Source organism: Amblyomma maculatum, chromosome 5 (assembly GCF_055883805.1).
Source record: "Amblyomma maculatum isolate TAMU_Amacu chromosome 5, ASM5588380v1, whole genome shotgun sequence".
In the NCBI taxonomy this organism is placed as follows: domain Eukaryota; kingdom Metazoa; phylum Arthropoda; class Arachnida; order Ixodida; family Ixodidae; genus Amblyomma; species Amblyomma maculatum.
In genome coordinates this window covers 78300944-78326159 of record NC_139348.1, presented here as the reverse complement: position 1 = coordinate 78326159, position 25216 = coordinate 78300944, and the positions used below count along the sequence as shown (strand labels likewise).

At 48.6% G+C, this 25216-nt stretch overlaps 1 protein-coding gene across 3 annotated transcripts in view; it reads right to left on the bottom strand.

Annotated features, from left to right (window-relative positions):
- The window catches only part of nonC (serine/threonine-protein kinase Smg1), a 172389-nt gene that overhangs the window by 121999 nt on the left and 25174 nt on the right, over positions 1-25216 (bottom strand). For 2 of the 3 annotated variants that reach the window (XM_084603825.1, XM_084603827.1), the window contains exons 5-12: positions 24805-25113; positions 20903-20950; positions 16477-16593; positions 10664-10736; positions 9534-9691; positions 5090-5332; positions 2878-3005; positions 1028-1165 (exon numbers count right to left, since the gene is read on the bottom strand). In XM_084603825.1, coding sequence (XP_084459951.1) covers positions 1028-1165; positions 2878-3005; positions 5090-5332; positions 9534-9691; positions 10664-10736; positions 16477-16593; positions 20903-20950; positions 24805-25113 — 1214 coding nt within the window. The remainder of the gene's footprint in view (positions 1-1027; positions 1166-2877; positions 3006-5089; positions 5333-9533; positions 9692-10663; positions 10737-16476; positions 16594-20902; positions 20951-24804; positions 25114-25216) is intronic. The other variant, XM_084603826.1, reaches the window with a different exon arrangement.

Below are 25216 nucleotides of genomic sequence, written 5' to 3'. Positions count from 1 at the left end.
AAACACGCACTGCCAAGAAATGTGTTGTGGACCGTGACAGCGCGAAACAGAGGGACGCGCTAACGACTGACGCATTTATTATTATTATTTTTTTTTTTTCAGATTCGTAGGCACGAACGGGGCTGGGTGGGTTCATTATGCGAGCGAGTTCGTTACACGACTAAATACGGTACATTTACCGTAATACAAATGGTTTTGGTCAGTTTTTTCGAGGCCATTCGATAATTCGAACATTGGATAATTCGAACTTTTTTCCCAGTCCCGTGAAGTTCGAATTAACGAGCTTTTACTGTATTTAGATATTTGGCCATGGCATGGAGCGCTATCATTGTTGCAATGATCAAACACTGTTTCAAAAAGTGTTTTGGTGGTGTAGACTGCATAGCAGACTCTGGAACTGTGAGGGACGGATCCATGGAGGACTACGAAGAACATGACACGGCCATGGAGTCGGCTGGCACAAACGGGCTCGCATACAGCGATTACGTCTCTGTTGACGATGATGTTGCCACCACAGAGCTTCTGACCGTTCACCAGATTGTGGTCGAGTGTTTCAATGCAAACAGCGGCGACAAAGAAGAAAAAATGGTAGAGGGTGAGCAGCTTCCAGAGCCAGCCTTTACGTCAGCTGTAGCGGCATTAGACAATCTGAGGAGGCATGTTCGCGACGATCGCGAGATCCATACGGCACTGCAAGTGCTTCAAAAGCGCATTATGTTCACCGGGCGCGAGAAAATGCGGCAGACAACTTTGCTCGATTTTTTTTTTAAGCACTAACGCTGCAATAAATGCGTTGTTACCCACTACTGTCGTTTTTAAATTTGCCCTATTTCCCGGCTCTTACATTTTTTTTTATGAACCTGTGAAAAACGTGTCAGCGGGGTCCTACTGCACTCGTATATGTGCAGGTACGATGATGCTGTAGCCTGTACTTAACTTCGAAAGGAAGTGTTTAATGTTACAAGTTGTGAGAGGAAATCTAAACAAAGCATGAACACACAACACAGCATCCATGCAGCAGACTCACTTGACGTCATTGGGAACGGTGGTTGAGGTGAGAACGTGGGTAAGCAAGGTGAGTATGCGGGAGAGGTAGATACTCCTGGGTACACCCAGGTCATCCCCATGGATCAGCAGGGTGCTGGATGAGATGAAGTGTCCATGCCTGGGCACAGTATAAGAAAAGTCAGGCTGCAGTTTCCCTTTCTGATATATTATCAACACAGACACACACACACACAAAATGAGAAAACAAGGGCCCATATAGCCAGGCATCCAACAGACATCCAAAGTGATAGCGCAGACTCTTTGAGACTTGGTTAAAAGCAGCCATATAATATGACAAATAAACCATAGTTTGAAAAACAAAACAAAACATAGAAAACCCTGGTTGAAAAACCTGCTTTAAAGCGAGGCTTTAAATGTGAGCTGATAGCCTACCCTGGTAGCGTCATACCCTTAAAGATGAAGCTTAAGTGTCCCCCATATTTAGATGCAATAAACGCCTTTACCACCATCCCCTAAAACGCCGGTGAATTTTAATACGTTCAACGAAAAGTGCTCCAACAGATGGCGCTGCCGTTGATGCCGCTGTCATCGCTGTGTAAAACTGTGCGAGATGAGGGCCGTAATAACTAGGGTGTATACATCTCCCCAGGCGAGCGCTGAAACTGCGTTAGACATTCTGGCTACCGGAATGCCTAGCCGAACTGGAAAGGAGTTTGGTTGTCGTGACGAGGGATTTTAACAAAGACAACAAATCCATCTTCGTTCAAGCTGCAGAGGAGCAGTTTCTACTCGAGTTGAGCCAGCACCAACCACAAACCAGTACACATTGGGGAAGCAGTTTAGACTTTGTTTTACACAGAGCCTCGGCAGATACAGAGCACGTCATCAGCAGTGTGGAAACCAAGTCCCACTAATTCACTGATCATTGCAGCATCATCACTGGTATAAAGAATAAAAGCCCAGTCGTTAACCGAACAGTCTGTCATGTCTATACAATAGAGCTAAACCAAATGCTTAACCACAAGCTACAACCACAAGCATATCCATGCAACTGTTGCTTTCGCAATTCAACTAGGGTTAATCAGAGCTAAACCACAGCCAACATTTTTTTAATTTCACCTCCACTAAAATGTAAACGTAGACGAGCACTCTAACCTGGGTGTCTCTGCGAGAGAAAACTTTTTCCATGGAGCTGCCTCCTCAGTGTCGCAAGCCTAATGTGACTACACGATAAAAAATAAAAAAGCATAGAAATAAAAAGCTGTGATAACTGTTTCGCCCTTGGCATTCGGTAGCAAGCACTGCCCTAGTATGCAGCACTAAGTGCTGGTGCTCCACTCCACAACAACTTCATCTGGCAATAGAGCAGCGGTTACGGAGCCGAAATGCACCTTCTTTTCCTACACAGCAGAATAATGCCCCCGCATGCAATTATCATTAGTGTGCTCATAAAATACAGCATACCGTCAGCATTTGTTATTTGAGGTACATTCAGGCACTTCAAAGTTCCGTCGCTGCAAGTCGAGCAGAATAAAAAAAAAAGTTTTCTTGACTGCAACAAATCTGCCAGCCCCATCTAGATACAAGATGCTTCCGCTGATGGTGAAAGCTGCCCCGGAGACAGGGAACAAAGGTTCCACAAATAGTGCAGTAGGCCAGGCCATGCACTCAGGTGTGCTTGGCCGCACTATTTGATGGAATAACACGGTTATGTGCCCCTGCAGCCGTTCTGTCAATGCCAAGGAAAGCTGTCACTGAGTACAGTGTTGTTAACCACTTACGAACAGTCGCCACATACACAGATGCAGACTTGGGTAGGTGAACCACCCAAATGTGCCTGGCTGGTTCGGTTGAACCGAGAGCGCTCACCTCTGGCTGTGCGAGTGGAGGAGGTAGAGCATGGCGTACTGGGTGCTGGGTGAACCGTGCCAGCCCTGCCCGACGGGTGTCAGGTACTCGAGCAGCAGGTCAAAGAAGGCTGGCTTCAAAGCCCACATCTGGTGTTTAAGGGGGAAAGAGGCAATTGCTCAGAACAACTTGCCGAGAACACAAACACTAGCAGGGCTCTCTTACAGTTTACTATGAAGCAAGCACCGTGAAATCTGGCTTCATACGCAAGAGAAGCCATATCAACGTGAAACAACTCATGCCACACACACACGGCTCAAGTTAGGTCAAATGATAGTTGACATCCTGGCTCCTTTCGCCACCTCTATTACGCGAGCTGAGCTCAGGTTATGCTGCTACACAACACAGTTTCCGAGGGGACAGAATAAGTTTACTTCATCCAGCCCTCAAAGTCACTGCATCTGGAAGAACAGAACTTTCCCAACGATAAGGAAAATATATAGGCTTATGAAAATATTCAGTGCAATGAAAAAGTGCTAGTTATTAATCTCTATCCAAAATGTTTGGCATTCAAAGTGTCAAAGCACCATATCTACAAGCTACACTGCAAGCTATTTTTTTTTCACTTCATCGGTTTCAGGGCAAGCCTTACATTATGATCAGAACCAAGGTACAAATATATAGTGCCAACTTTTTCCTCACTGCTCCTCAGGATGATTACAGTGTCCTCACTCAATAGGCTCATCATGTGCTAGGAGGAGAAGCCAACTTTTGGATGCCCTCAGGACCACGTGTTGTGCGCGGGTGGTTATAATGTCAACTAGGGTCAGCATTCGAGAGAAAGGGCGAAGGGCATATGACCAGGCAACATGGAATAAGCAACAGCAGATATGTGGCAATGACCACGGCTGCGTTGAGTTTGTGGTCGCTTTATGCAAACGCACCATTCATCTCCAGCAAACAGTGTTTATGGACATCTTGCTTCCTGTCGTTTCACACCACCTACATAATGGCACTGCGGCGCATACGCGGTTAAGCTGCTAATTCCGTGCGCCCATTATAGGCGTGCACACCACACTTCCGGTGCATTCAGTCCATGCATCTGCCCTTGCCAGACATTGGTGCCCTTGCCAGACATTGGTGTCCTTGCCAGACATTGGTGTCCTTGCCACCCAATCTGCACGCATATAATGGCTCCTATGACACCTGGACGAGCCTCTGCATAGACTACAGCCGTTCTTTTCGTGTCCGAGTGAAATTCATTAATGCAACACGACAGCACGAGCATGGGAGGAAGGCAGCCTGGAGAACCCACGAAGATGCTGCCCCTTTCAGACACCAGGGTTTGTAGCCTGAGCTTAAGGAGTTGTCGAAGGTGTCATCTCCCCGAGCTCGAGTCATCTGATTGGTTGTAGCAACGAAACCTGAGAGGTAGTAGCATCCGGTTCTCGTGTTTGCACCAATAAGATGACTCAAGGTCAGGGAGATAGCGACACTTTCAATAACGACGCAAACTCAGAATAAGGACACTGGCATAAGGTGGCGCTGGACGTGCAGCATATACAAGTGAAAGCTTTGCATGGAGTAACTACTTAAAAGAAACAGCCACACAATGATACCGGCAGCCAGAGGCAGAAAGCAATCACAGGCAATAAAATGGCACAACCTCTCGGCATTGCACTCGCACATGGCCCAAGTGGCAAGTGACCATCAAAGTGGCAAACCGAACTGTGAACGGTCTGCAGTATCGAACCCTGGTGCAAAGCACATTTATTTTACTTAATGACCTTGCGTGCTGAAACTATTGAAAATATTGCTTTGAAATGATTCAAAGAAATTTACTATAAACTTATAAGCTTAGATTCCACTACAAAAAAAAAAAAAAAAAAGCTCTTCGCACATGCTTGTGGTGAGAATAAACAATTAACCTCAATCCACTTTTAGCGTTGCCATGAATGGTTTTTGAACATTCATTCACTATACTCTCCGTGGCATGCATTACAAACCACCACCCTTCAAAGTAAAATCAGGCTTGCCTTTGGACAGATGGCGGGATGCATGCATGAAATCCTCAAGCATCACAATACACATATTTTGATTTTCATCATAGGAACCCGGGTACAACTCTCTAGAAAGACAAGAAACAGTGCCCGATGTCACAGTAGACTCTGCCCCAATTCCCCGAGTCTCCTCACGAGCTTCATGTCTCATTTCAAAGAACTGTCCAGCTCACCCCGATGATGGAGTGTCGGGCATTGGCCACCTGGCTGAGGGAGCACAGAGGGGCCAGGGCGGTGGGAGCCAGCTGGGTGGCGTCCAGGCTCTGCACAAGGCACCGGTAGGCCTCCTCCACCACCGCCACACTCTTGAGGCGCAGCAGAGCGTGCTGCACCGACAGCAGCTGTGCCTGCACCCGCGCCCGCGGGCTGTGCCGCCAACGGCTCTCAAACGCCAGCGACACCAGGGGCAGGGGGATCTGCAAAGTTTATTGGGTTTATTGGTGCATAAGCGGCTCAGGCTATCATGCGCCAGACACAAGGTTACATCTTGGGTTTAGTGGAGTACTCATTCTATAGTTTCCTTAAAACATTTGCTTCCTTTAGAAAGCTAAAAAAGCATGACAGATCAACAAGACCACTTTCACCTAAAATCAATGCTGGATGGAACGGAATGTACTCATTGTAAAATCTAGTATAACACTTCTTCCTCTGTGTTACAAGTCCTGTGCACGAAAGTAGAACATGGTTTATGGTGAGTTCCTCTCCGCATTCTTCGCACAATTTATTTTCTTTTCTCAATAAATAATTATGCGTCAAGTGTGTATGGCCAATGCAGAGTAGACATAAAATCACTTCTATGAAACGTTCTTGACGATAGCATGATTTCCATTCCCCCAAAATCGGCTTTACCAACTGCAGTTTGTTAGTTACCTCGCCACACCATGAAGACTGTCATTTCTCTTTTAGTTTACAGCGCACTAGTGCCATGTAGTCCCTGTATGGAATATTTATGCTCTTGATCTGTTTGTCATAAGCTTGAGCAGCACAAACGCTTGCTCTCTCATTGCCTCGAATGCCGACAGGACTCGGGACCCAACAAAATGTTATGTTATATCCTTGAGCAGAGGCTGCTGCTATATTAAGTATGATGTCTCCATGTAGTGGAGCAACTGCATTCTTGTGGTGAAGGGCTGTCAAGACAGAGAGTCTGTGTAAATAATGCAGTTTGTGATGTTCCCGTTGGCTATTTTTCTTACTGCCGTAGTAAGTGCGTAACACTCAGCGGTAAAAATGCTCGTACACTGAGGTAATCTTACTGTTTTTTCCCATTTTCCTTGAACTACTGCACTTCCAACATACCCGACTGTCTTGGAGCCATGTGTATAAAACTGTGTGCAATTTGAATACTTGTCTTTAAGAGCTAAGAATTCTTGCAAAATACGTTCCTGTGATGTTTTCTGTTTACAAAACAGAGTCAGTGTAAGATCGCAAACAAGGAGGGGGGGGGGGGGGGGGCTGTACCATGGTGGTAGTGGATCGTGGCTGGATTCAATATATGCGACGGGAGGAGGCCCACTGCAACACAACCGCAGCACGTCCAAATCACCGCCACTCAAGTAGAGTGCCGTATGAGCGATCAATGCCAGCAGGGGTGGGCAGGCCAGCTGGGGGCCATACAATCAAACCTCGTTATAACGAAGTCTCATTTTGCGCGGAAATTCGTTCGTTATATCCGATATTCGTTGTAAAAGTACACACAAATTCCTAAAAAAAAAAATTCTGGTTATAAACCCAAGTAAAGGCTATCCTAAAATGGAAAGCACAGAGCTGAAAAAAAAAGCATTTTTTTTTTCTTTAAAGCGTTGCATAAGCACGCGAAACTTTACCTTTCATTTTGCACTGCCAAGCAAAAATGAGCACACAAATCGGGATTTAGGCCACGCAGAACTGATTTATTTAAAAAACGATGTAATCTTCATTTGGCGGCACTTCACACTATTCGACAGAATAAATTTCTCAACGAAATCAACACTGTGCAGCGCTTTCCCAATGTCAGCTGATTTGGCCCCAGGTAGGTTCTCAAGGTACCTTCTCAATTTCCTCGCCATATCGGCGGCCTCGGTGCTGCTGAGAGCTCGCTCTTCGCCTTCTTCTTCACTCTCATCGCTGCTCGTAGCATCATCTGTAGGAAGCAGCTGATCGACAATTTCTTGGTCGGTCAATTCGGGCGCCACAGCCAAGTTGTCATCGGCAGCAATAAAGTCCTCGAACGTAACATTCGGAACCGCCAGTTGACGCCATGTCGTCTCGTCGAAATTGTCCGCTTCACCTTCAGAATCGTGAGCGTCGTTGGGTTCAGTCTCGCTGGTGGACGGAGCTAGGCCAGCATCAACAAAGCAATTTCTTATTGTCGACTGTGCCACTTCTTTCCATGCACCGTACAGCATGTCCAGCATAGTTTAGAGGTTTATGGCCGTTGATATGCCCCTGTCTATGTCAAATATGAGCTGCGTAACCAATCGCTTTCAGTAGCAGCATTTTAGTGAGCGAATGATGCCCCTGTCTAATGGCTGCAGCACTGAGGTCGAGTTTGGCGGCAAAAAAACTAGGCGGACCGCTTCAAGTGGTACAGACACCTTATGGGCAGAGCAGTTGTCCAATATAAGGAGCACTTTCCTGCGCTGCTCTGCCATGTCTTTGTCGAAGGCCTTCAGCCATGCTTCAAAGAGTGACGACGTCATCCACGCCTTTTTGTTCGAGCGATAGTCCGCTTGGACATTCTGGGCATTGCACAGGCAGGCACCTGGGGCGAGCAGATTTACCAATAACAGTTAGCCACCTTTTATCTGACCCATCCATGTTGACATAAACAACAACGGTGACGCGGTCTTTGGTTTTCTTGCCTCCTCGGCATAGTTCGTTCTTCGCAACGAGTGACCTTTTTGGGTGCAGCTTAAAAAAAAGCACAGTCTCGTCCACGTTGTAGACATTGCGCATCTCGTAGCCATCCAGTTGCATGCGGAAGCTTTCTGCCCACTTCTCGCAGTTCTCTACATCGACGGCTGCTTCTTCACCCGACAAGGTGTGGCAAACAATCTGGTGGCGGTCTTTAAATCGCTGCAGCCAGCCACTGCTTGCATAGAAGTCATCGTGGCCCGAGACGCAAGCGAGACTTCTTACCTTCATTTGAAGCACGGCACCAGACACAGGCAGGTTGCGCGCTCTAACGTCCTTGAACCACGCGAACAAGGCATCTTCAACATCCTGGTGGTGACAATACCCGAAGCGCTTCCTGTCGTTCTTCACGGCGCCTGCAGAGTGCATGTTTTCTATCTTTTGCCTTGTGCTCAGTATGGTTGACAGAGTGCTAGGCGCAACGCCGAAGTCTGCGGAAATCTCTTTCTACTTGCGCCCGCTGTCGACCGCCCTGAATATTTTTATCTTTGTTTCAAGAGAAACTGCTTTGCGTTTCGGCGCCACCATGCTGCAAGACGATGGCACGACCTCGAGGAAAGTGAGCACACGCGCGGGTCAGCAAAAAGTAGGGGCAGGGGCACGCGGGCGGTGGTTCGATCACGTGCAGGTCACATGCCAGGCAGCCGTTGATGCTAGATTCACTCGCGGTCCCTAGATGGCGTGCGAAAGCGCGGGTGATTCAAACAAATTTTAGGTGGAGGCGATTGATAAAACCGAAATTTAGCGTTTTGAAAACTTTTTTTTATTTGCTTCTTTGTGGATTTTGAGTCGTGTGAATACGAAATATGCTTCGTTATAACCGATTTAGTGTCAAATTTTCAGTTTTTCATTTCGTTATACAGATAGAATTCCCATAGAAATAAAGCACAGCCAACCAAACTTTGCTTTTACTTCGTTATATCCGATAATTCGCTGTATCCGTGTTCGTTATAACGAGGTTCGACTGTATTCGAGTACACAAACACGCCACTTGGCGAAAGGGAAGGTGTTGACAACAATGCGTGTCTGGCACTGTCTAATTGTCTGCTCTGGTTTGTCAATAAACTGCTAGGTGGATGGCCCTTTTCCCAACCATCTCACCCCAGAGGAACCGAGCACCAGGCCGGTGAAATCTTGCCCCCAGCGAAAAACCGGTGGGCACCCGGTGGCACCAGGGATCAAATCCGGTAACTCACAAATGCGGAACGGATGCGCTACCACAAGGTCACTGCACTCTGGTTCAACCAGAGGCACACAACAGACGTTTAATGAAGCCAGTGCGACTAGCATAGGCCTAGTACGAATGCTTCTGCCACAGGAACTGCCACTAAAGTTGGCCAAATGGTATACAGCTCTCACCAAGTAACAGATCACTTCTACCCGTCATATTAGAGAGAGAGAAACTTTATACAATGCAAAAAAGAAAAATAATAATGTAGAGCTCCCGTGGTTGGGTCCTCATTCCAGGACTCCAGCGGCCTTTGCTGCCCGACTGGCCCGTTCAATCAGCCAAAGCTGGTTTTTAGACTCCGAAATGGACAGCGCAGCCTCCCACTGCTCCGGCGTGGCGTTGTGAATTAAAGGCACTGCATCTATTTTCTGGCAGGCCCATGTGCTTTATCATATCACAGTACAGAATTGATGTAAGTGAACATTAAATGCAGTGTAGTGGGGAGGTACCGAGCTCACTCATCGCCACAGGGAAGGGTGTCAATCAATCACCTGTGGTCCGAGGTGCTGGACGAGGGATCCCAGCAGCCGCAGCAGGGACAGGGTGTGGGCTTCCGACAGCACCAGCTGTGCCTGCAGGTGGAGCAGGTCCACCAGCGAGGGAGGGCACTGACCCGTCAGGTTGCACAGCAGCACCACCGTCTGATTGGCTGTGCACAAAACACACTTCGTTTCTTTTTCTTGTGGTGGAAGCAAACCGCAATATACATCTAGCTGGGCAACTCAGTTTATTACGTTTTCAATTAACTAACTGTGCCAAACGTGATGATGTTTATGGGATAAGTGCTCGTCTCATCAACTGTTTCTTGCACATGTCATGCACTCTTGCAAAAGAATAATTCAAATGAGAGAAAATAGCCTGCAGAGAGAGAGAGAGAAAGAAAAAAACAACAGCAAAAACAAAAGAAGGTGCTATAAGAAGAGGGCTCAAGAAAATGTTCAAGAACGTTTGAAGAGGGCATCCAAAGCGCACCAAACAAAGAGGTAGAGGTGCAAGAAGACGCCTGACAGCAGTTATGCGAAATATTACAGCCCTGGTGCTTTGTAATAAATCTGCAGGGTTTGCAAATGTTTCCGAGCCATTTTCTCAATCATGCTTTTTTTTTTTATCAATCCTATCGCTCGTGGAAAGCATAGCACAACAATGCATGAACCGATTTTGATCCAGTTTGTTTTGCTGCGATCCATAAACTGTGCTGCACTTAAAGACAGTCTTGAAATGTTTTTTTATCTTTCCATTTTTTTTTATTATTTCACAACAAGTGCATGATTCTATGCATTGATGCACAGTCATGCGCATTTCATGCTTAGTAAAAAATTATTTGCACTTGAAAAAAAAGAAAAAAATCTAACACTGTCTTGCTGTAGGCTACACATTTGGGCAAGCATGAAAAGTAGGTATTCCTGGCTCCCTATCATGTTTTGTTACTGTGCCAGGCCTTCCACAAGCAGCGAAAATATAAATTATTATAAAACAAAAACTAATCATTATGAAACTTGATATTTGCCTTTCTATTGCAATCTACAGTGTGTGTGCCAAATTTTAGCCCATTCTGTGGAGAAACAAAAAAATTAGTTCTGACCCCCTCCTTCTCCCTTAAAAGAGAAACAACAGATCTCACCCGACACCAGAAGAGAGTTTCTGGGCGCAAACTCGGTTGCCTGCAGCACGCAATTTGCCATCCCATGAAGGTTCTGGAAAAAAGGGAAAGAATACGTGTTGCTTCGAATACCAGGCTGAAGTGGGAACAGAAGCCAACAGTGAAGTTTTACACTGAACGTGAACCTTAAGAGGGCAGAACTTGAGAGTAGAGTATAAAGGCAAGCCCTTCCTGCGTTCTAAGCTCACCTGAGAACTGCATCAACGGCTGGGCCAAAACAAGGCATGCAGGCTGAATGCTAGCTTTCCGAGAATTCCACACCAAACTTGGAAACCTGACGACTAAGTCTGGCATTCCTCAACTGATTTCAATAATCTCGTCAGAAAAACCAACGACCCTTATACCCTTATGGTACGGTGAGTGAGCAGCGTTTGACTCTGTGGCAGCATCTCTTGTTTAAAAGTACATACTCGGGGGAAGGAAGACAAACAAACAAACAGATAAGACATGTGCACAAAAGGTAATCAGCCCCTACCTTCCTTTCACAAGTGCCTATCTTGACATAAATGAAACAACTTGAAAGAACAAAAGTTTCCTTGGCAAGAGAGTGAGAATTGCAGAGCCAAAGCTATGCCTCTTTTCTTGCACAGCTGAAGATAGCCCCTGGTTACAGGTAATAAATAACCTCTTCTTGAAACACTTTGAAACACTTTGAAACACAGTAAACTGGTAATATTGTTACGGGGATGTAAGTACTTAATGTAACAGCACTGCGATGGGCTGAACTTGACGCTGAGACTTCAGTAGCCGTGCAGTGTTCACTCTGTCAGCGTCGTCCTCTTTCTCAACGCTTTTTCGTGCCCGTGTTCCTCGGTCGTCGTCTTCTTCAGTGAACACATCACTTCGGTCCCCGCGTTTCCAGGTAACACTACCCCCCCTTGGCAAAAGGCAACGTCCCGGTGCGTATTAGGAGTGCAATGTGGAGGGGGAGTAATATGGCTTTAGGCGGGCGACATGTACGATTTCGGAAGTGGGTGTAGCAGTCGGTGCCTTTGGGTGGAGCGGTGAAATCTCATAGGTCACGTCGGTCACTTGACGTAGTACACGGTAAGGACCTGTGTAGTGGGGCAGAAGTTTTTGACACAACCCCACACGATGGCACGGAAGCCAGAGCAACACCAGAGATCCGGGAGGATAGTGCACATCGCGGTGGTGAGCGTCGTAGCGGCGTTTTTGAGCTTCTTGAGAGATGGTGAGATTGTGACGAGCAATCTGGCGAGCAGCGTCGGCTCGGGCGATGGTATCGCGGGCATAGGTTGTGACGGGGCCAGCGGCGGGAAGCAAAGTGTCGAAAGGAAGTAAGGGGTCTCTTCCAAAGAGAAGATAGAATGGAGAGTACCCAGCAGTGTCATGACGCAAAGAGTTATATGCAAAGGTGACAAATGGCAGACTAATATCCCAGTCGCGATGATTGTCGGATACGTACATTGCGAGCATGTCGGTGAGTGTGCGGTTAAGAAGCTCCGTAAGGCCGTTCGTCTGAGGGTGATACGCAGTGGTGAACTTGTGCCGAACGGAGCAAGAACGAAGTATTTCCTCAACAACTCGGGAAAGGAAACAGCGGCCACGGTCGGTAAGTAGTTGACGGGGAGCGCCATGGTGTAGTATGACGTCGTACAAAAGGAAGTAAGCAACGTCTGTGGCGCAGCTGGTTGGAATGGCGCGAGTGATCACGTACCGCGTGGCATAATCAGTGGCCACAGCGATCCATTTGTTTCCTGACAAGGACTCGGGGAAGGGCCCTAGGAGGTCAAGGCCAACACGAGAAAATGGCTCAGTCGGGATAGCAATCAGTTGTAGGTGTCCAGGTGGTAGCACAGGGGGTTTCTTCCGGCGTTGACAGAGGTCGTAAGCGGCTACATAACGTTGGACAGAGCGGTAGAGTCCAGACCAAAAGAAACACCGGCGCACGCGGTCGTATGTGCGTGAGAGGCCAAGATGACCAGCTGTTGGGGCGTCGTGCATTTGTTCGAGAACGGCAGAGCGTAGGTGTTGGGGAATGACCAGCAAGTGCTCAGCGCCATCAGGTCGCATGTTGCGGCGGTATAGCGTATTCCCATGAAGGAAGAACAGGGCGAGGGAAGAGTCACGGCTGTGTGTGCGGAGGCGGTCGATAAGAGAACTGAGGGTTGGGTCCAATCGCTGTTCGTCGGCTATGTGGGACAAGTCCGATATAGAGAAGACACAGGGGTCCGACTCATGGTCAGTAGCGGAAGAGGGATCGACGGGATAACGGGACAGACAGTCTGCATCCTGGTGAAGCCGACCGGATTTGTATATGGAGGAAAAGTAGCGGGCTCCATGTAAACAGTCCAAGGCATCGTCTATTCGCGGCAGCGGGTAAACATCCTTCCTTGTAATCTTGTTCAGATGTCGATAGTCGACACAAAAGCGCCAACTGTTGTCTTTCTTTCTAACGAGCACGGCAGGAGAGGCCCAGGGGCTGTTCGAAGGTTCGATGATATCGTTGCCCAACATCTTGTCGACCTCCTGCTGGATGACTTGGCGCTCAGAAAGGGTCACACGATAAGGCCTCCGATGTACAGGCTTTGCATCGTCGGTGTCAATGCGGTGAGTCACAACTGATGTTTGGCCCAGAGAACCGGCAGCAAAGTCAAAAATGTCGGAGAAGGATAACAAAAGGTTGTGCAGGTCCTGAGCGTGTTCGGGGCTGAGGTCAGAGGCAATCATTGCGGAAATAGGGTCGGTAATTGTGGTGGAGAGTACGGGTGTTGGAAGGACGCTTGAATGTGGGCCAGGAGTGAGTGCACAAATGGTGCAGTCTGTGAGAGGGGACAAGGTAGCAAGGGATATTCCTTCGGGGAGAACTTGGGGTGACAGACTGAAGTTCAGGATAGGAAGGTAGGTGCTGTTCTGTGTAACGCGTACGATGAGATGAGGAAGAACGACGTTGCGGTCAAGAAAGACCTCGGTGATAGGGCAAGCAAGATAGTCACCGTCAGGCACAGGCGGGAAAGGTGACAGAGGTAGGTAAACAGCAGAGTCAGGGGCAGGCGAGCGAACTCAGTGGAGCGAAGGCGGGGTGCAGATGGAGGATGTTCTGAGCAGACAGGTAGGTCCAAACGAAGAAGGCCGCTGGAGTAGTCGATAAGGGCAGAGTGGGCCGTTAAAAAGTCAAGGCCGAGGATCACACTGTGAGGGCACTGGCTGAGGACGGTGAACAAAACAGGGATGTGATGACCGGCAAGGGTGACTCGGGCAGTGCACTGCCCAGTGACGGCAGCAGTACTGCCATCAGCAACACGAACGATGGGTGAAGCGGCGGGGGTCTGTACTTTCTTGAGGCGGCGGCAAAACGATGAGCTCATGATCGAGACTTGGGCACCAGTGTCAATGAGGGCAGAGACGGGAACACCATCCACGAACAGGGAGAGGAGGTTACAGGGCGAAGAAATGGGCAGTAGATGATTTCCAGGTCGGGGTACCAACGCAGCGTCACCTCTGGAAGCTGCATTGGCTAGTTTCCCGTGAAGCGGCCGGCAGCGGACGGCGAGGAACTGCGGCTAGGAAGAGGTGAACGGGAACGGCGGGCTGGCGGGGAAGGAGACCGACTGGACACAGGAGGAGGCGGAGTAGTATCGGTGCGGGGCGGCTCATCACGAGGCGTGAATCGGGGGTGACCGTAATTGGAGTAGCGGTCAACGTAAGGAAAACGTCGAGGTGGTGATGTCCAGCGGCTGCGGCAGTGGCGAGCGATGTGGCCAATACGCGAGCACGTGAAACAGATCGGCCTGTCGTCAGGAGTGCGCCACTCATCAGGATTGCGGTATCGGTAGCGTGGCGCGTAGGTGCTGCGGGGTGTAGCGGTGGCGACCATGGGAGGGACGGGGCTCGAACTCTGGTGTGGCACGGTGTGGCTACAGGGGACGCCCAAGTTGGCAACCTCTTGACGAACGACGGCTTCAATGAGGGATATCGTCGCTAGGTTTACTGTCCGAGGAGGGTGGGTTGGATGCAGCAGGAGCGAGCGCTTCCAGTTCACGACGCACGATGCGTGTCACATTTTCAGCGTTGGAAGGTTGCCGTAGGGTCGGCAGATCCTCGCACGTGGAGGTAGGGGCAGTGTTGGGGAGCCGATCGAAGCGATGTGCAATGCGTCTGTGTTTGGCCTGCTCGAAATGGCGACAAACCTGCAAAACGGAGTCAACCGCAGCACAGTCCCGACAGAGTAGAAGATTGAAGGCATCGTCGGCTATGCCTTTGAGGATGTGCCCCACCTTATCAGGTTCTGGCATGTCTTTATCAACTTTTCGGCAGAGGGCCAGAACGTCTTGTATATACGTAATATAAGGCTCGGTAGATGTCTGAGCACGTTTGGCGAGGTCCCTCTTGGCGGCGAGTTGACGGCCAACCGGTTTTCCGAACAGGTCACGGAGTTTTTGTTTGCAAATATCCCAGAAAGGTATTTCTGCTTCATGCGTTTCGAACCACACGCGTGCCGTGCCAGTAAGGTAGAAGATGACATTGGCCAGCATCAGCATGGCGCCCCACCTGTTGTGCTGGCTAACACGCTCATAAAGCGAAAGCCAGTCCTCGACATCGACCTCATCTGTACCGCAGAATGGGCCAGGGTCACAGAATGGGCTATGACGACAGTTGGAGTTGCGGAGGTAGATGGAGCCGTGTCAGTTGTCACCGTGACAGTTCCGAGGTGACGGCCACTGCGGAGATCCAGCGTCAGATTGTGTCAAACCCGCGACCTCTACCAAGATGTTACGGGGATGTAAGTACTTAATGTAACAGCACTGCAATGGGCTGAACTTGACGCTGAGACTTCAGTAGCCGTGCAGTGTTCACTCTGTCAGCGTCGTCCTCTTTCTCAACGCTTTTTCGTGCCGTGTTCCTCGGTCGTCGTCTTCTTCAGTGAGCACATCACTTTGGTCCCCGCGTTTCCAGGTAACAATATTTAAATAATCGAGCAAAACTGTCGACTTTCAACATCTAGAAAGGGAGCAAAAAACTTTTTTTTTTCTGCTTTTTTATGATGAATCCTCTAGGCATGTCCTGTTGCAAGAAGCTTCCATCAGCAGCACCAACTTTATAAGTGAGGCGTCTCCATAGTCTGTGAGTCACTTTGGGACAGTTAAACCCCATAAACCAAACCAAACTTAATCGTTTGGATCCAACTCATCCAACCAAGTGCACCATTCTGCAGAGTAACACAGTTAAAGATGCCTTGCCCTACAGCTTCCTATTTGTTGCCATCGAAAGTAGCTGCCAAGAAGAGCTAGTGTGAAAATGACTGACAAAAAGATCATGCAATACATAACAAGCTTTGTAAAAGTTTCTGTGATGACGGTTCATTCAAAGTTATGAGCATCACTCCTTTTGGCCACGGCCCCTATCCACTATGTTAAGTTCGTTTCCCACATCCTGGCTGCGGTTTCTTTGTGGTCAAGGAAATATGTGCATATGGGTAGACAGTCAAGATGCATTCATTATAGCCTGACCTCTCTTGCAAACTATGAGTGAGTGACCAATCAAAGTAGGTGAAAGCCATGATGTAGATGTCATGCCCCCTCTGACTGCACTAATCAAGCGCCCATCCCAGGTGAAGCACTATAAGCTGGTGTTTGCACTCCCCAATACTAACACTGTAGTTGTAAGGTTTCAAACCACCAACGATACGCTTCCCCGAGACGCCAGGCAAAATCAAGCGGCTCCAATTAGCAACAGTAACAGTGCAGCTTCCACTGGACAAAGTGCTTCGTATACTGGCCGGTATAAAAGAAAAACAAAAAAAGGCACCTCACCTCACTGAGAAGCTCCCAGGTGACCACCTGGACCGCCTGGTCTCCAAGGCTGTGCACGACTGTGCCATAGACACGCAGCAGGGATGCCATCTTGTCTAGGCACTCGTTGGGATCCTCCTTTTGTTTGCACACCCCACCCAGGGAAAAAGACAAGATCAGCGAAAGGCAAAAAAGCCTCGCGTCAAGCGTACCCTTGCCTTAATCCAAGCCCATCACAAGACATATAACACATTTGCCCCCTACTATTACCTTGTTTACACAACTGTGAGTTAACCTGCTTTTTAAACTAAGAATCAGAAACAGGGTTGAGGGCTCGAGTCATCCAAAACATGACACCGGCAATAAAAGCAATACAAATGAGATATTAGGAATGCGATGGCGTGATATACATTATATGTTTGCTGTACAGCTCTCCCCACAGCCTTCAGCAATTCCATACGCTTGTTTACAAAGATTTTTAAGTTTTACTGTGCACATATTACAGATGGGAATGTCAACAGTTGACGAATGGATCACTGCTTCAGTCACCGCCATAGAAACATTACGGTGCTTCTGGGGAGTAATGACAGTTGATGGAACAGCTAACATCATTTTTGCATCTGTCTGCTTTGTCTGAGCAGCAACGAGCACAACCACAGAGGACATTGTCTAATGCATTTTTGGACAGTTGTTCAACTTGCTGTCATTCTTGATCAACTGTCATGAATGCGCTGCGTACGGTAAGCGTACAGCATTCGTTCATAGCAATGGTCAAGAGGAACGTCATTCTTAATGCTCAAAAAACAACTGCACATCGAGCAATGTTCGACATAAGCCTTTTGAGGGCCTACTCCGCTCTTAGTATAACGATAGGTTGACGGTGGAACGGCATGAACCTAGTGAAAAGGACATCCCTGACTCCCTTAATCACTGTGTGCAGTTGCGTGCTTGAGACTATGGGCAGCAGTTCCATGCAATGGTTTGACGAGGCCACTTGTGATGTGCAGGACCTCGCTGGACGACAACGTAAAGAGGGATTGCAGCAGTGGCGATGAAGGCACCACTAGTGAGGATAAGGAGTCCAGCAAATAATAAATTTTGGTTGTCTTATGTGCCTACGGATATGCTTCTTTCCTTTTCTCCTGTCAGGTGATATGGGAGGGGGGAGGGTGACTTGCGTGCAAACTTGGCAGAGTGCCAAAACACCACATGCCCTTACAGGAGTGCTGGCAGGAGCTTGCTTGGCACGCCCGTTTCTGAAAGCCCTGTATTCACCGCATTCACTTTATCAATCCGCCTTTTGCGCGAGTTTTCTGCGCATGCGCGAAGTCGTAGCGGCGACCGATGGAAACACATTGAGCGGCGTCGACGGCGTTTCTCGGCACCGCCAGTGCACGGGGGCTGGCGGCACCGGGCTGCACGGGGGCCGTCACAGGCTTGGCAAAGCGATGCCAACCACATCTGCCGCGTACGGTTGCCACTCTCTAAGCGCGCCAAGATGCAAGACGTGGTTTTTCAGGTTTCCTTCGCCGAGCCGCGGCCAACAACGACGTGAAGCTACAATTAGGGCCACCAAGCGTCAAGATGTGAATGGCCGACTCTCGACTGTGCGAAAAACACTTCGTTACAGGTATGTATGCATCTAAAGAAAATGTGCATAATGAAAAGTATCTCCCGGAGTTTGCACCAAGCCTGTAACCCAACAGTGATAGCCGCAATGAGCATTTGTTCGGCGCGTCTGATGGCGATGTATTTTGTCGTTTGTTTTCTTTATGTGCGAAGGGGCCGGGTAGCGCAGATATCACAGGTGGCTGTGTGCGCTAGACCGTAATATTTAGCATGTTTTATCGTGACTGCCGCCTGACTAAAAAGAAAAGAAAAATTGGGCGTTTGTTGTGATGCACCGCCGTTCGCGAGCCGAGTGGTTGAGCTGGTCATGAGGCTCGCGAACGGCAGTGCATTAAAACGCCGTATTTTTTTTCTTGTTAGGCAGTCACGATAAAACATGCTAAATATTACGGCCTAGCGCACAGAGCCGCCTGTGATATCTAAGCTACCTAGCCCTTTCGCACATAAAGAAAAGAAAGGACAAAATACATCGCCTTCAGGCCCCGGCGCAACTAAAGCAATCACGCACCAAAAAATCCTCATTGCAGCTATCCCTGGTGCGCTACAGCCTGGGTGAAAACTCCAGTAGGTACTTTTCATCATGCATATTTCGTTTAGATGCATACATACCTGTAGTGTTTTTGCCGCTCGGAGCATATGACGGACACTCTTGCAGAACGCACAGTATTTTTTTTAAATTAAAGGCTCGCCTTCGTGCACGCCAAAGCATCCGGATTTTGTTCCTTTGGTGTACGCAATCAGATGCACTTCGTTAGGGAGCTTGATGATCGTCGTCTACGTCCAACAGTCTGCAACGGCAAGGAAACCGCCCAGCACAATAAATGAGTCTCCTGGAGGGTTCATGCTCGTTCACTTGCAGAGTGGATCGCTCTGGATGTAGAACAGGGTTGGTTCCTGACCGAGATGCGCATCCGATATGTAGGAGATTCACATGTGTCACCAAGTTGTTGATTCCGCAAAAATCGCGGCGGAGGCAGAAATGAACGTTGGAGATCATTTCACAACAGAATGACCATTCTCTGTGCACCGGGAACCTTTTCACCACTGCGACCACATCCATTCTGACTCCTGAGGCCAGAAACCGGCTACAGCTCTGAATCATCCATTGCCAGAAAAATGCAGCGCGTTTCCTGCAGGTGTGCATTCCGGCCGGGACAATGCCCTTTTCACGGGGTGTGTATATGTGCCTCTCTGCCGATCTTCGTGGATGAAATCCTATAGCTGCACGGTTGTAGATGACGCGAGGAGGAAGCGACGCCCATTGCACCATGCCAGCGCCGCGGTGACCGCATTGTGCTCGGTAACTCAAGACAGCCCGCGCATATGCGCCGCTCAAAGTCACAGGAGACGATTCCACCTAGCTCTGAAGCATCAACAAAACCCCTGGCTGCTTTGCCCTTTGAGATCCCTCTCTCTCTCTCTCTCTCTGCCCCCACGCTCTCCTGTCTGCCGAAAACCTGCACGCTGAGAGCGTCTCATTCTGTCACGTCGAACACGGCCCGCGCTCCACACTCTTACAATACGAAGATAGTATATGCGTACGTGCGTTATGAGTGGATTGTGAAAACACTCTACCTTCCCCCATACTGCGTGAACATGATATGCTGCAATCACTGTCACTACTTTCCACTCCGAGGCCAAAAAAGGGAGGAAGCTTTCGCTTTCTACCAGCGTTGGCGTGGCCATTTCGTATGGTGCGCTTTCGCAACGTCTGCTACACTGCCGCTCAATGTGTTACCCGCCCGCTCCCGCATGATGGCGCCACATCCTCGCGCAAAAGGCGGATTGAGGCGGGTGCTGCCCACTGCCACAAAATCGTTGGAATGCCTGATAGCAGCAGCTAGAAAACACCTTTTTAAAGCGAACAATGCTAAAAACTGGCGTATGATCGTGGCTGACTGCTTGCTTTCACTGATGATTGACGAATGAATGAACTGATGGAAGACAACGGAAGTATATATGAAAGTAAATGAAATTTTGAAAACATCCTGTCAGCTTTTTCTTCGTGTAATAAATGCTCCCCCCCCCCCCCCCTGGATGCAAGTTTTTCTTAAAAAAAAAAAAAAAAAAGTGGGTTCATTGTGTAAGTCTATAAGGTAGCGTTTGGTCCCAATAACTGCTTGTCCTATCGTGCACCCATGACTTAGCTTAGATGAGACAAATGGATTTCTTGTGCGGGCAAGCCAGGCACTGCATCAGCTCTGTACCGGATGGCATGCGGAAGAAAACATCCTCAGCGGCTGCGTTTTGATGGAGGCAAAACGGAGTGGCGTCAGTGTGCTGTGCGATGTCAGTGCACGTTAAGAACCCCAGATGGTCGAAATTTCCGGAGTCCTCCCCTATAGCGTCTCTCATAGCCTTAGTCGCTTTGGGACGTTAAACCCCACAAACCAACCAACCATTATGCTCTTATTTAAGCCCATGCAGTGCAAATTGCAGGCTGCACGACTGTGCACTGCTGTCAGGCATGACAGACTATGCAACCAGATTTTAACACAGTGAAGGCAAGGTACTGTATGAGCATATATAAAGGTAAGTCATCAGGGTGGATAAATAAACAATGATATACAAACGCCAGCTATTGCCACACACTACAAAGCCATTTGCAATCAGAGCAGGGGTCTCGAGGCAAAAGGTGCACAAAGTCCAGTCACACAAGCACACAAAACAAACCATTGGCTCTAAGGAAAAGGCAAATGCAATCAATTACAAGAGCACTTCGGGCATGGGCCACCTGCGAGAGGCAGGCAAGACATCAGAGACCCCTGCACTAAAAGCAGCTTGTGAGCGAGGAAGGAAGTGGGGGTCATGCACTCACGCACGAAATGGGAAGGCGTGCCTGCAGGAACATCATCCTCAGCTTGCGCTACGCAAGAGGAAACAAGCAAAGCTTTGAGCACATGCACAGCACAACAAAGCGCGGCGCCCCCATGTCAAGAACAAGGCCCGCCACCACCAACACCACCGCAAGCAGCTGGAGAGAGAGAAGAGGGGACAGAGTGAGTGAACCCGCATGGATAAGTTTTCGCCACTCTCACAGCAGCATAACTATGATGGCCTGCAATGTTGTTCATGTACCTAAGCAAAAAGTGTTTGACGTTTGGCACCCCAAATATACAACTTCTACGCAAAGCTTGCCATTTCATGCCACAACTTTACTTTGGCTTTGTATGGGCAGCACTTCATTTCCAATGTAACAAACATCAGCAATAAATCACTGACATCTACTCCCCACTAGCTGAACAGAAGTCATTCACGCTGATATTTGGTTATCAGAGATTTCAAAAGTGGAGTCGTCGTACTTCAGCCATTCAACGTATTACAAGTTACTACAGTAAAACCTCGTTTATCCGGATCTCATTAACTCGGAAATTCGATTAGCTCGGACTCGCGGCACGGTCCCGGCAAAACTGTGTATAGTTCAATGGTGTGAAATGCTCGTTAGCTCAGAGGCATTTAGCCGCGCACCGGTTAACTCGGACAACTCCCAAAGGCTATCGCAACTTCCAGTGAGCCGCGCGATACTCGGCGGTTCAGAGGCACACGCTCCTTGCCGTAACCGACGGCGTGGCAGGAGACTGCAGGAGAGTTGGAGAAACCGAAACCGAACAAAAGCTGCATGAGGAGCTCAAGAATGACGATGATGATAGTGAATGAGCGAGCAGTGGCTAGGTGGCACCAGCCACCACCCGATGCATGGGTTTGGGGTTTTGGGCCGCTGGACCACCCAGCATCTACTGAAGGCTGCAAGGACAACGGGACGGTTTGATCTGCTGCTCAACGCCACGTGTGCTACGCCTACGCTACAGTGCCCCTACGCTGCTTCATTCTTTGTGTTGTGGGTGCACGTTGCGTTCGTCGACTGTGCTTGTGCGTTGTGCCATCGCCGTCGTTCTTCATAGTGATGGGCCACCACAGAGAAACGACCACAGCAGCCAGCAAATGATTTAGAAAGAAAAGTAAAGATATTGAAGGAGCTGAACGAAGGCATTTCTCGGCAAGAGGTAATGAAAAAGTATGGCATCAAGAGAAGCACGCTAAGCAACTACGTGAAAAACAAAGAAAAACTTTTCGAAGCGTGTGACAGCGGCAAATTCACCGGGAAGAGAAAAAGGCTAAGGACGGCTGCGCACCCGAAACTGGAAGAAGCACTGCTATGGTGGACTACAGATATGTGTGACGGACAGCTTCCTTTGAATGGCCCGCTGATCTGTCAGCAAGCTGACAGGTACGCGCAGAAAATGAACATAGAATTTTTCAGTGCGTCTGAAGGATGGTTCACCCGCTTCAAAGAAAGGCACGGATTAGTCTTTAGAAACGTGTGTGGGGAGAAGGCAGCGGTGGATGAACGCCGCATTGCTGACTGGAAGACAACCGAGCTTCTCCAGTACCTGGCTCGTTATAAACCTGCCGACGTCTTCAATGCCGACGAAACGGCACTGTTTTTCAAAGCCTTGCCGGACAAAACAATCACCTTTAAGGGTGACCTGTGCGTTGGAGGGAAGAGGAGCAAGGAAAGGGTCACTGTGCTTCTCGCTTCAAATATGTCGGGCACGGAGTGCCTGCCACTACTTGTCATCGGGAAGGCAAAAAACCAAAGGTGTTTTAAGAACATTCCCCGTTTGCCTGTGGAGTATCGAGCCAATAGAAAAGCCTGGATGACCTCAGATATTTTCTAAGCTTGGCTGCGGCAGCTCGACCGTCACTTCTGCGCTAACAAGCGCAAGGTTTTACTTGTAGTGGACAACTGCAGTGCGCACGCCCGAGTGACAGGGCTGGAGTGCATCAAGCTCGTATTCCTTCCTCCGAACACGACGGCTGCACTGCAACCGCTGGATCAGGGCATAATTCAGCACGTAAAATGCAGATACAGGAAGCATGTGCTAGAACGGATGCTGCTGTGCAAGGAGGCAGGGTGAGAATATGACCTAAACCTCCTCAGTGCAATTCACATTTTAGTGCAAGTTTGGAACAACACACCGGCCAAGGTAATAGCCAACTCCTTCAGGCACAGCGGGTTTGTCCGCCCTGATGACTGTGACGTTCCTCCAGAGGTGACCGCAGAGGATACCCCGGAGCCCACTGAAAATATGGACAACGAAGAGGTGGATGACAGGCGCTTTGAATTTCTCATACCTAGTGGTGTCCAGCTTGCCGAATACGTAGCAATAGACGATGATGCTGCCATTGCTGGCCTACTGACTGATGATGACATATTATCGGAAGTGCTCGACGGGGACGAAAATCATTCCGATGAAGACGATCGCGACCCGCCGTCGCGACATCACACCGTGCAGGAGGCCGCGGAGGCCCTTGCTGTACTAGAGGAATTTTGTGTAGAGTGTCGCGACAGTGAGCGTGCGCACCACCACCTGACGGGGTTGAAGAAAATTGTTCTTGCGCAAATTCCGGCGACTAGGCAAACAAAAATAACGCAGTTTTTCATGCAATAAAGGTATGTTTATGCGCCGTACATTTTTCTTGTTAGTATTTTCATGGTCCATTCGATAATCCGGAATTCGGTTAACTCGGACATTTTTTCCGGTCCCTTGAGATTCGGATTAACGAGCTTTTACTGTATACTGTTTTTCTTCTGGTTATGTTCCAAGATAGGGTGGCTTCCTGGTAAATATGTCCATAGTCTCACCAAATACAGGGCGTATGATAGGTTCAGCAGCCATTAAAAAGCGCACGCACATATGGGCAGGATGAGCCTGCAGCACGGAATGTCAATAGAAGCCCAAGCTTTCGTGCTAAAAGGACTACACAAAAGTTGACAGATTCCTACAAGCGCCATAAGAGCTTTTCAGACCTTGCACCAACTAACATAACCGTGGCTTAAAAGACGCAAAGTTTGAAGAACTGCTTCTACACTTCACTTTAATTATTTTTAGGATTCTGATGGTTGTGGACTTAACTTTTCCTGGATAAACAGTTTTGAAAATCTAGAAAACAAGCCAATAATGTGCTAGTCTCATCTTAAAAAGCTAAAAGTTGCAACAAAAGACAAGGGACACTAGGCATTTCCCCTATAACATGGGCAATTTGAATGCCCACTGAGCCAATGAAGGTTGGACTAGGTGGTGGCTGCCAAGCACCACACGGTGGTTTTTAATGATCACTGAACACAACTGAAACTGAACGAAGTAAATATCTGCAAATGCCACTGAAAACATGAGGACAGCGTAACATGCATGAAACAAAATAATAAAAAAACAGGACATATTAGAAAAAAATTTTAAAAAATCTAAATATTAAATTATATTACCCATTCCAGTAGGCTAGTTTTTTTTCTCTCTAGTTGAAATGACTGCTCCACAGACTACCCAGGGATGAGATATAAACAAACTAACATTGTTCCTGTTTGGCAAGCGACTACGTTCCGCCCGTATTCCATTCCATCACTGCATTACATCCCATCGAACAGTGCGACAAAACACGGGGACAAAAGAAAGGACGACAAAGAATGAGCGCAGACTTTCGACTAACTTTATTCTCCATGCTACACTATACTTATCATCCTTTGTTCTGTCCCAGTGTTTTGTTGCACTGTTTGATGTGATAGATCGTTACCAGTTCTCCCTACTTCTACAAATGCCTTTATATTCCCAAGAAGTCCCTTCCTTGAACTTCATGCAACCTTTCACAAGGCCTCCTCCAAAGCACATGCGCGTGCAACATCTACACGTGCACCTCTTTTCCCTGTGTGTGACGACTCACATTGGAGAGGTCCTCCACATAGGCCTCCAGGTCTTCTACAAACTGACCCAGCAGGGTGGCGCAGAAGGTTGGGTCGGCCGCCCAGAAGGGACCCAGCTGCTCCAGGGCCTCGCCGGTGCGCCGCGCCAGCGACTCGGAGGGGGCATCGATGTGCCACCCAACCAGGATGTCCACCGCGTCGTGGAAGTGTGAGGCCGCATACACCTCAGGATCCTGCTCAGCAGCCCAGAGGGAGAGGGCACACGACACCAGCAACAGCTCACAGTCCTCGGCCGTCTCCAACATGGCCTGGGCACGGCCCATCACCGTCTGCGCACCACGCAACGACCAAGAAAGGGTGTCTAGCCACAGACTCCTGATTTGAAACTTTAAAACATGCTCCTCGAACGAAAAAAAAAAAATTACTTAATGA